Genomic DNA, 10,603 nt, shown 5'->3' with positions numbered 1-10,603 from the left:
ATTTAAGTAAAATATTAATAGTGTGATTATTGAATTTGTCTCATAATTTATTTATTTTCCTCGTAATTTTAAGATCTATCATAGAAAAGTATATTAATGATAAATTTATAAGTTATGCAACTTTAAGGTAGTTTTATTTAACTGAAAATAAATTTTAATGCTAAATAGAGGTAACCAGGGCGAAGACGGACACCAATACTAGTATATCTCTATTATAAAATCTGATAGGTGCCCTCAAGGGCCTCATCCTTGTTATGACACAAACTATAGTGCAAGGCGGTTTTACACCATGAAACAGTTTAATTTTATAAAAAGTTAATTAATCCTATGTCCGGTCACTTATTTACCTTGGTTTTGACCCAAAGACCAATGAAAGAGGATTTAACCAATTATTGAATGATAAGTAGACCAAATTGGGTGTGAAAGATCAAGAAACTCATCATTAGAGACATCGCCCAAAATAGAATAGGTGGCGGACGGAGTATATAATGTTATAAACATTGCTTTGTTTGGTATGGTCATGATTCATGATTAATTGATCATTCACTGGACACGGAATTTGACAAGACTCAAGTTTGCATCATCTTGTTTGAGAAAGTAACTATCTAGAAATGCCACAATCGGATTCAATATAGAACTCAACGACGAGTATAAGTTAAAGACGATACAATTTTCTTTCTATTTCACGCACCTTCATACGTCAAATGATTAAGGTAAAAATGTAAAATAACCATCGTCATAAACAATAAATAGGGTACATACATAGAATACGGATTGATTTAATCCCAAAGTTGTATAAACTAACAAATTAGGGGGCGACACAACACGGCTCATATTCGTCTTGAGTTAATCCGGCATACACAATGAGAATTTGTACGACTTTAATTGTATGTTGTATAATTTGTATTGATCTGAGTAAATCAATGTTGTCAGGATCGGGATTCTACTTTGGATCGATGGTGAGGGTAGGATCGAATCGGTAGAATCGGATCGTAGAATCGCAAGATTCTACAAATTCACTAAATATAATTTTTTATTTGGTAAAAACATATAATTGAAAATCAAAACACTTGTTTATTAATATTTATTCATAAAATATTGGTAACTAATGATTTTAGTATCATTGTATGAACAACTTATACGAAATTTGGGTTTTACGGTGTCATTATATAAAAATATATATTAATTTTTTTTATCATGGAATCGGATCGTAGGATCGTAAAATCGTATGATCGTATTATGATCCCATCTCTAGAAATTTTCAAATTAATAGGATCGTAAGATTCTACAACTATGATAGAATCGTAGGATCCAGGATCGGTCAAGCATTTTTGGATCGTAAAATCGTAGAATCGTTGGATCGAATCGCGATTCTGACAACAATGGAGTAAATATCAAAACCTTAAATGTGACCAAAAGAGGTGTAAACTAAAAAGTCTAAAATACACAAGATAAAGATACATTCATTAGAAAAAAAATGTAAAAAACTCACATTTTACGATAGTTACTACTCAGGAGGAAGATAACAAGGAACACAAAATCTCATTGAAGACGGGCGATATGCCATCACATAAATCGCCAAAGGGATAAGTAATAACCTGGTCCAGTTTGACTCGAATTCTTACGAGCTAAATAATAACCCCACTCAACCCATACCGCCATATTGGTAGTTGATTCGAAGACTAGTTCAAGCTTCGAGGACCAGTAAAACAATACAAATTCCCATTTGCAACGAACAATATTCTTCACAAATAAAATCCGCATGGATAGATAAAGACAAATTATTTGAAACTCTTTAGACGCTATAATTTTTGTTTTTTTATCTTATTTATATTTATGAGTAATATTTAACCTTTTTTGATCCTCTGCTCGGTAGGTAATCATCATTTATAAGTAATATTTAACCTGTTACAAGATTATGACGGATATACATCATAAGGGAGATTTACTAGTAAAACAATAGATTACGTAATTCACAAATGTAGGAAGAATATGCGCTAGTACAGTCATGATCCTAGCTGCCAAATTATATTTTTTTCCTTAAAAAAACACACAAGACCGAATCCCTATATTCCTAGTCATTCCAACATTTTAGACGCGTATTTAGCAAGTCACCGACAAAACCACCCAAAAAAAAGAAAAAGAAAAAAGAAAAAAACCGAAAACAGATCGAAGTAATGGAAACCCCCGGCCCAGTCCGATTCCGGTTTAACCGGCAATCATCCTACCTCCGGCTCGACAAGCTCGCCGACAACGACGGCGACTCGCCGACATCACCAGACAGCTTCTACTACTCCGCCGACGCTGATGTTCCACAGCTGTCAGTCATCGAGTTCACCGACGGATCCTCCGACGGCACCACGGCGCTGCACACGGCGAATCGCGATGTAGACGGCGGTGTAGGGGAGGAGGAAGAGGAGGAGGTGGAGATTCCGGCGAGTGTGAAGTTGATGTATGCGGCGCATGAAGGAGATGTGGACGGAATTAAGGAATTGGTGGAGGAGTGTCGTGCTGATGTTAATTTTCGGGATATCGATAATCGCACGGCGTTGCATGTCGCCGCGTGTCAGGGATATAAGGAGGTTGTTGCGTTGTTGATTGAATTGAAGGCGGATGTTGAACCTGTTGATCGTTGGGGTAGTACGGTCTGTGTTCTGTTTTCCGACGTTTCGACTGTTCTATTTGATTGTTTACGTTTTTTAATTTAAATGTTGACTTATTGATGGCTTAGGTTGACCCTGTCGTTGGGGTAGTACGGTCTGTGTTCTGTTTTCCGACGTTTCGACCGTTCTATTTGATTGTTTACGTTTTTTAATTTAAATGTTGACTTGTTGATGGCTTAGTTTGACCCTGTCGTTGGGGTAGTACGTTTTTTTTTTTTTTTTTCTCGATATTTGTTCTGTTGTTCTATTTGATTGTATACGTTTTTTGAAATGTGTCGGAGATTGGTGAGTTGTTGACATTTTCGATGGTTGAGGTTGACCCGGAGAATGTGAGGTACCTTAGATAGTAAAGTCATGAGGGAGGGGGTGATTTTATTGTGTGTCGGACTAGCGAGCTCAATTAATGTGGAGAACTTGTCTCATAATGTCATTTGGAGGTACTTGAGATGGTAAAGTCATTAGGGAAGTGGGTTGGTATAGTAGTAACTTATAATGATTGCTTAGATTGATTTTATTATATGTCGGACTAGCGAGCTGAATTAATGTGGAAAACTTGTCTCAAATTATCGTTTGGAGGTTTTTAAGGGGATCGAGTTATATGTAGGATCAATGAGGTGAATTCATGGGGATTCGAAGAATGTAGTTGATAAATTTGTTGAGTATGTATTACTTACTCCCATTTGACTTTGGTGGTCAAACAACTCGAAATGCTCCCTTTATCCTCTTTGGTTATTTATTTTGTTGTTGCCTTGGTGGCACCAAGAACGAAGCATTAAGAGGTAGGGAGATTATTTTTAGTTTGTTTATAAATAGCAATGCTAATGGACATAAAAATGGGTTATTTTACACAAGTAACTATGTAAGCAATCCCAAAAAGGAAATGGAAGCAAATACCCGAGATAAAAATAGAACGGGTAACCATTTGATCTGGATAAGAGAGTATGACCGATATTATCTCAAATTATAGAATAGCTAATGGACAATATGAATGATGATGATGATAGTATTTTGTGATTACTTTAAATAGTCTTTTGAATTTGGTAAGGAGGCGAGGTCGTGTGGAATTGTATTGAAGGTCTCTTTTTAGAGATTGGGGAGATTTATTTAGGTGTGGAATGTGATTTGCAAGATGGATTAGTAGATACACTTTTAAATGGAAGTATGTCAATAACATTGAAAGATTATATCAGATAATTACTTGAGTGTTGTGGGTGTTATGTGGACAAATTGAGAGGGGTTGGAATTTATGAGCGGTGATCTTTAGAGACCGTTGCAATTTTTGGAGATGCAGCTCGTTTGGCGAGTGTAGCAGTTGCAGAATTTAGCGTGTATTTAGAAATAGTGTTGATATCTAATTTTTATGCCTTTTAGATTTATAAAGATGATTTGCTGATTCAAAAATTGGTGAGCTTTATGGGAATGTAGGCTAGAGGTAGTTGTCAAGTTCAAGATGAAATTGTGTTTTAACTACAATTCAGTTACGAGCCTCTTAGGAGTTCTAGAGTTGTGATTTACGTTTTACATGTATGTGAGCTAGCCTAGTTGGTAAGCTAGGCATATTTTTGTTGCTGTTTGTCATTAGTGAAAGAGTACTTGTTTGCATGCACTTGTGTATGTTTCTTGTATTGCCTCTGTATTTAGGTATAGTTTCTGTTATTGATGATCAATTATTCCTCTAATGTCTAATGGGTTATTATTCTCAAGCTTAGAATTCTGCATTCCTCCACAGTTACCATTTGAATTTAGCTTCTTAAGTTGTTACACACACTTTAGTTGTATGTAAGAAGCCTCAACATCTGTGCACATTTATGCTCTTTCCGGAGCACAATGCATCAAATATTTTCTTAAAATGTGGTATTGGCCTTGGTTTGGGAATGCTGAAATTCAAATCCTGGTGAGGATCCTTTTAAAAGAAGCCGGTTAAGTTCACGCTTCTATATTTTTTTAGCAGAAAGACTCTTTGTCAGGAAATTTTGAACTGTCAACTATCAGGCTTTGCTTCTTTTATTCCCATTTTGATAATTTTTGGAATCATAACAAGTACTTGTATGTGAAGTTCAACTAGCATTACTGTCACATCTCATAACAACATTATATGATTGCATCGACAGCCATTAGCAGATGCTATATATTACAAGAACCATGAGGTGGTCAAGCTTCTGGAGGACCATGGTGCAAAACTCCCGGTATGTGATGTAACTAAACTCCGCCTTAGCTATGAGGTGAAAAACTTTATGGTGTTGATTGTACCCTTCACATTTCTGAACGTCTTGTTCTTCATCTCCAATTTCATGTGGCTTACAATGAAGATGGCTCCCATGCATGTCAAGAATGCACGTGATGTACCAGAATATGAGATTGATCCTCAAGAAATTGATTTTAGCAATAGTGTTAACATCAACAAGGTACCATTAATTAATTAGAGTATCTATTTGGCTTTTCTGTATGATTGATTATACTTGCGGCAAATACACAAAAGGTTATACACTTTGTTATTTAGCTTTGATGATTTGGGCTGTAGGGGACTTTTCTTAGAGCATCATGGAGAGGTATTGAAGTTGCTGTCAAAAAGCTGGGTGATGAAGTATTCACAGATGAAGAAAAGCTGTGAGTGATTTAGAATAAAATGTGAATAGTAATAATAATTTTGATTAATAATACTAGCTGTGTTAATCCAAAATGGCTGCAAGTGTCGACACAAGTCCACAATATGGAGTTGAAGTGTGCATTTAATTTGTAATGTTTTATATTAAGAAATCTGTCCATATATGTTACCTTTCCTTTCTTGTCCTCAATCCTCAATTCATGAATTTACTGAGACCTTGGCTTATTATAGGGGAGCTTTCAGGGATGAGCTTGCTTTGCTTCAAAGAATTAGGCACCCAAATGTAGTTCAGTTTTTGGGGGCTGTGACTCAAAGTACACCAATGATGATTGTCACGGAGTTTCTGCCAAAGGTTCGTTCTTTAAAGTCTTACAGAATCAAGGAGTAACAGTTGATAGAGATTGCCTGATCTATCATCTTTGTTGCTTATATCTCTCAATTTCTTTTTCGTTGTGCCTCATTTTTCTAAGGGTTACTCATTACTGTCTTCTACTCTTCTGTATAATTTGAGAACGTTCAACATTGCCTTACTTTTTGTCATTAGTTCAGTACCATGCTATGAACAATTAGTCTAGTATTTTTCAGTCGTTTGACAAAATATCTGCCCACTCATTGTGGAGGAGGCTCGGAGCAAATAAGAGATTAGATTACAGTTATGATCTATCCTAGTGTTTCTTTCTTTTATGCTGAGCTATTGATGAAGTTTATTTACATCTTTGTTTTGTTCATTGCAGGGTGATCTTTGTGAGTACTTGCAAGACAGAGGAGGTCTAAAACCAAGAACAGCAGTGAGATATGCTCTTGATATTGCAAGGTTTGATTTTTGCTTTTTATCTTGTCTGGATCATTCAATCTTACAAGGGTTAGTTTGGATAGAATATTAGAAGGGGGATGGAGGTTAGGGGAGCGTGGAGAGAAAATGGAGCATCTTGCATTCCTTCCAAATGTTTCTGTTGGACGGATTTTAGTAATTGAATTTTAGAAATAAAGCTCAATGTTAGATTTTAGAACAGATTCATATATCATTGTCCATAAGCTGACCCAGATCCTCAATCCTGGCAGTTAGCTCCACATTTGGACTTGCCCAATTGCATGGTATACTTAAAATTTATAACTAAGATTACTTCCAAATGATTACTTCGGGTTGCATCCTAGATTCCTTTAGGATTCACGTGTGATGGGTGGTTACGTAACAACGATTTAGAAGGGATTCTGGAGTTCTGTAGCATGAGTACATTGTTCAAAACAAGTTGATAGTTGTGAAACAACGTGCTGTTTGCTGATCCATTCTGCTGTCAAATTAAGTGGTGTTTGACAACTCAATTACATTGGAGACATTAAAGTAAGAAATAATTCATCCATTATGTTCCCCTAAACTTATGAAATCTTTTTAGTTCTCCATAGGTATTCAAAACACTCAACAGTCAACACTGTATATAATTTGCTGAAAAATGAGGTGACAAGTACAAACGTGACCCATAGCTTTATACATAGAACACAATCTTCCATCCTTTTCCAGAGCAGTTATTTGAGCTTGTTTGGTTGGTGTAACTATAGTATTAAATCATGGCTGCAACACTGTACTGCGATCGAGTTATAAGCTTTGAAGGTTAAGGCATAGTTGTTCCTTCTTGGGGTTGAGACCAATACGATTTGGAGATAAATCATAGATTTGTGGCTTGAAAGATTTATCTTATGTAGTGGCTGCTGATTTGTCATCTTTTGTATGTGTTTCATTAGATACACTGTAATTTAATTTAACTAAAGCAAGTTGCTGCTTTTCAAGATCTTGGTCCCGCAGAACAGATTATTAATTCGTCTTTTTCTTGTAGGGGGTTAAGCTATTTGCATGAGATTAAACCACATCCAGTAATTCACTGTGATCTAGAACCTTCGTGAGTTTTCCTCCACAACCAAATGCTTAAAGTTAAATCTCATTTTGGAGTGGTGTGCTCTCATATCTCAATATCTACTGTAATCGATCCTTAAGTGAAAATTTCCAAATTTCTTACTTCGGTATCTTACAAGATGACAGAAATATATTGCGGGATGATTCTGGGCACCTTAAAGTGGCAGACTTTGGAGTCAGTAAGCTACTGAAAGCTTCTCAAGGAGCTGTAGAAAACCGGCCTGTTTCTTATAGTGATTCATTTTGTAAGTGTTGCAGTTATGCTAAGTTTTTGTAAGATTTTTCATGTTAGTTTCTGGTGTGTATATCTTTTTTTTTTGTTCTCGGTATCTCATTGATTCCATCATGTAAATTAAGTATTAGCCTCATGTAAGTTATGTATTAGTCTGTAACTTTGCATTTGTTTCTCCTCCTCATGAACAGACAGATATATGGCACCTGAACTTTATAGAAACGAAGATTACAATACAAATGTTGATGTATTTTCCTTTGCTCTTATTCTTCAAGAGGTAAATATTTAGGTCGTCTTCTTTTTTATTTTTTTCTGTTTGAAAAGCTGTTGAAGTTGTTTTTGAGAAGCCTTGTTAATTTAATTGACTTAGTGAGATAAGTATAAATTTTCTGTATCTTCTTCTGGGTATTACAAGTCACAGTTCTTCTGTAGGTGTATAATACCTTTCAATCTTCAAAGCATATTTTTTTTTTTCTGTAGGAGCCCAAGTTTTTTAACGACTGTGTTGTCTAATGATCTCCCATTTTCTAATGCTGTCAATAAATCAACGAATTGAGTGTACTAGTATAGTGTGCTGTGGAAAATTTACAGTTCTCAGTGGTTTTTGGGGATGTGGTGTGCTATAAAAAACTGCTAATTATTTGATCTGGTTAAATCATTGAAATGTTCTATTGAGCTTTACTTAATCTTTTGGAACTTGCTAGCAATCGTGTTCACTCTGTATGCTGTCAACTGTCTCAATCTGATATGCATGAGACTTACTAGGTCATGTTGATTGATTCGGGTTATCTTGTCTGCTAGATGATTGAAGGCTGTCCTCCATTTGCCTCAATGGATGGGAAAGACGCTCAAAGGGCGTATGGTGATCATAAGCGTCCACCTTTTAAGGCTTCAGGGAAATTATATGCTCGTGGATTGAGAGAGTAAGTAGATTGGTATCAGTTTGATGTTTGAAGTCTTAAAATCATTTAATTATAAGCCGAATTTTTTTATTGATTGCATGTCCAAGTAAGTATGTTACTCTCTATGTTTCTCTTGAAATAGTTGAGCAATGCAATTTGTGATGCTATTTTCACGGTGCATATTTGACATATGGACGAGGTTGCATACACCCAATACCCCTTGACCGCTCCTGGCATGAATTAGTCATTGGGGCACCGGGGTAGTGAAATTGTATTGTTGAAGTTGGTTGGAGTCTTTTTTATTCTCACTTTCAACTTTATGGTCGTACTATGTGGTAATTTGAAATTTATTACAAAAAGTTTCTACTCATTTGTCTCTCGCTATTGATGTTAATGGAATGTCTATTAGTTCTTGGAGAGCTTTTGACACTCCTTGAATAATAGGTCGCCTCTAAGTTCCTGATTTCTGGATGGTTATGAATGATGGGATAGATGATTAGATCAGCCAATATCAGACAAATTTGGTCGTTGGCCCGTTAGTCATCGAGTCACTGTGACCAAAACTCTTATTTTGTTGCTTAATTGTGGATTTGATTGTATCTATACGAAACATGATATAATTAGTTTTGAATCAGTTTGATTGAAGAGTGCTGGAATGAGGATCCATTACAGAGGCCATCCTTCAGACAGATTATTCAGAGGCTTGATCATATATACAATAATCTGGGTCCAAGGAGGCGCTGGTTAAAGGTTTCACCTCTCTTTTGCCTTTCATAATTTTTCAACTCTCTCTGGCTTTTCATATAAACTAAATAAAAAAGAAAAGAAAACTTGAAAAATAAAAAATATGGTAAATGCAGGCATGGTTACCAGATTCGCTATGAATACGCCCTTACCGATTCGCGATTTGCTCTTACAGAATGTGTGTTATGTGTATTTTTATTAAGTGGCAGGATAGAATTCGCTCTTAACGATTCGCGATTCGTAGGGTACCCTAGCGAATCTGGTAAATTGGTAACCCTTATGCATGTTTGTAGAGTACTGGTTTTCCTTCACTCTACTACTGTTTTTGGACAATGCCCGGATCTTTAAAATTTGATTTCATGTCCTTACCCCAAACCATTTTGGAATTAAAGGTCGAATGTTGTTGCTGTTAAGATCCTTTGTTTTTTAAACTTTTGGGATAACTTGCAAGGTTAAATTCCCTCGCAACTTTAACTCTTTTTTATTCTTTCGAGATATCTTTTAACGTTTAATGTTATAATTTTGCCATGACCTTAAAAAACCTTTTCCCCATCTCATCATCAGACCCTAACCAATTTTTTTTAGACAAAATCACAATCATGGATATTTTGGTAGCTAATCGAAATTCCAGTTTCATAGCTAATTCTGCGGTATTCTTGATGTTTGCAGGTTAGACCACTCAAATGTTTCCTGAGAACTGAATCCAGCCTTGGCAGCGATGGTAGTTCATCTTATGCTAGGCGATAGCATTTACGTTCTAACACTGTCTCCACAAGAGCATCAGGTATGTGTAACAGTAACACATTAAGGGTGTGTTTGGATTGAGAGATTTGGAAGGAAACGAAAAGGAGGGAGAGTAGGGGATTTAAAATCCCTTGTTTGGATAGCAAATGAGGGTGGAGGGAAATGGAGGGGGAGAGATTTGGAGGGATTCAATTTACCTCCTCCAAGCCTAATCAAAATCTCTTTACAATAGGCAAGATTTGGAGGGAAATTGTATCCAAACACCCACTCTCCATTCTCCCTCCCCTTCCCTTCTCTCTCTTTCCCTTCCCTCCTTGCCCCTCCCCTCCCTTTCCCTTCACTTTTGTTATCCAAACACACCCTAAAAGTACAGAGAAACCTTTATACTGAAGCAAGTCGTTGACATATCATGGAACGGTGATTAAAAACAGACTACTTTTCATCAAGCTTCCATTGTGGCGGATTTGGGCAGGCTCTTTGCCGCATTAATATTGGTATTGATTGGTACGAAACACAAGCAATTTTTTTTCTTTTCTGGAGAGGGTGCAATCCATAACATCTATTCGGCCTAGTAGAGATACTGTATTATCGTGCTAATCGGCTGACATTAGGCTCATTGCTCACATATACTTCCATTGTTTATTGTGAATATTGTATCCTCATTGTATTAACTTGTGTAAGGGTAATTTGCAGACCCGAAGCCTAGTCTGCCCGATTTATGTAATGTTATTTATACAATTGCGCTTCTAACAATTGACATTTAACTTTGCCTCGAAGAATCAATGGATTTTCATTTGGTGTAAA

At 36.2% G+C, this 10,603-nt stretch overlaps 1 protein-coding gene across 1 annotated transcript; it reads left to right on the top strand.

Annotated features, from left to right (window-relative positions):
- Window positions 1–2,038: 2,038 nt before the first annotated feature.
- Window positions 2,039–10,603, top strand: LOC141592829 (serine/threonine-protein kinase 12-like). Its single transcript, XM_074413691.1, has 13 exons — window positions 2,039–2,645; window positions 4,775–4,849; window positions 4,973–5,068; window positions 5,185–5,270; window positions 5,500–5,620; window positions 6,003–6,082; window positions 7,101–7,163; window positions 7,304–7,422; window positions 7,601–7,686; window positions 8,211–8,332; window positions 8,947–9,061; window positions 9,725–9,839; window positions 10,231–10,603. Exons 1-12 carry the CDS (start codon window positions 2,178–2,180, stop codon window positions 9,800–9,802), a joined length of 1,509 nt encoding a protein of 502 aa, XP_074269792.1. The 5' UTR covers window positions 2,039–2,177; the 3' UTR covers window positions 9,803–9,839; window positions 10,231–10,603.

This window comes from Silene latifolia, chromosome 7 (genome assembly GCF_048544455.1).
Source record: "Silene latifolia isolate original U9 population chromosome 7, ASM4854445v1, whole genome shotgun sequence".
Classification (NCBI taxonomy): domain Eukaryota; kingdom Viridiplantae; phylum Streptophyta; class Magnoliopsida; order Caryophyllales; family Caryophyllaceae; genus Silene; species Silene latifolia.
Note: the sequence above shows the minus strand (reverse complement) of the source record. Positions and strands in the feature narration are given on the sequence as shown.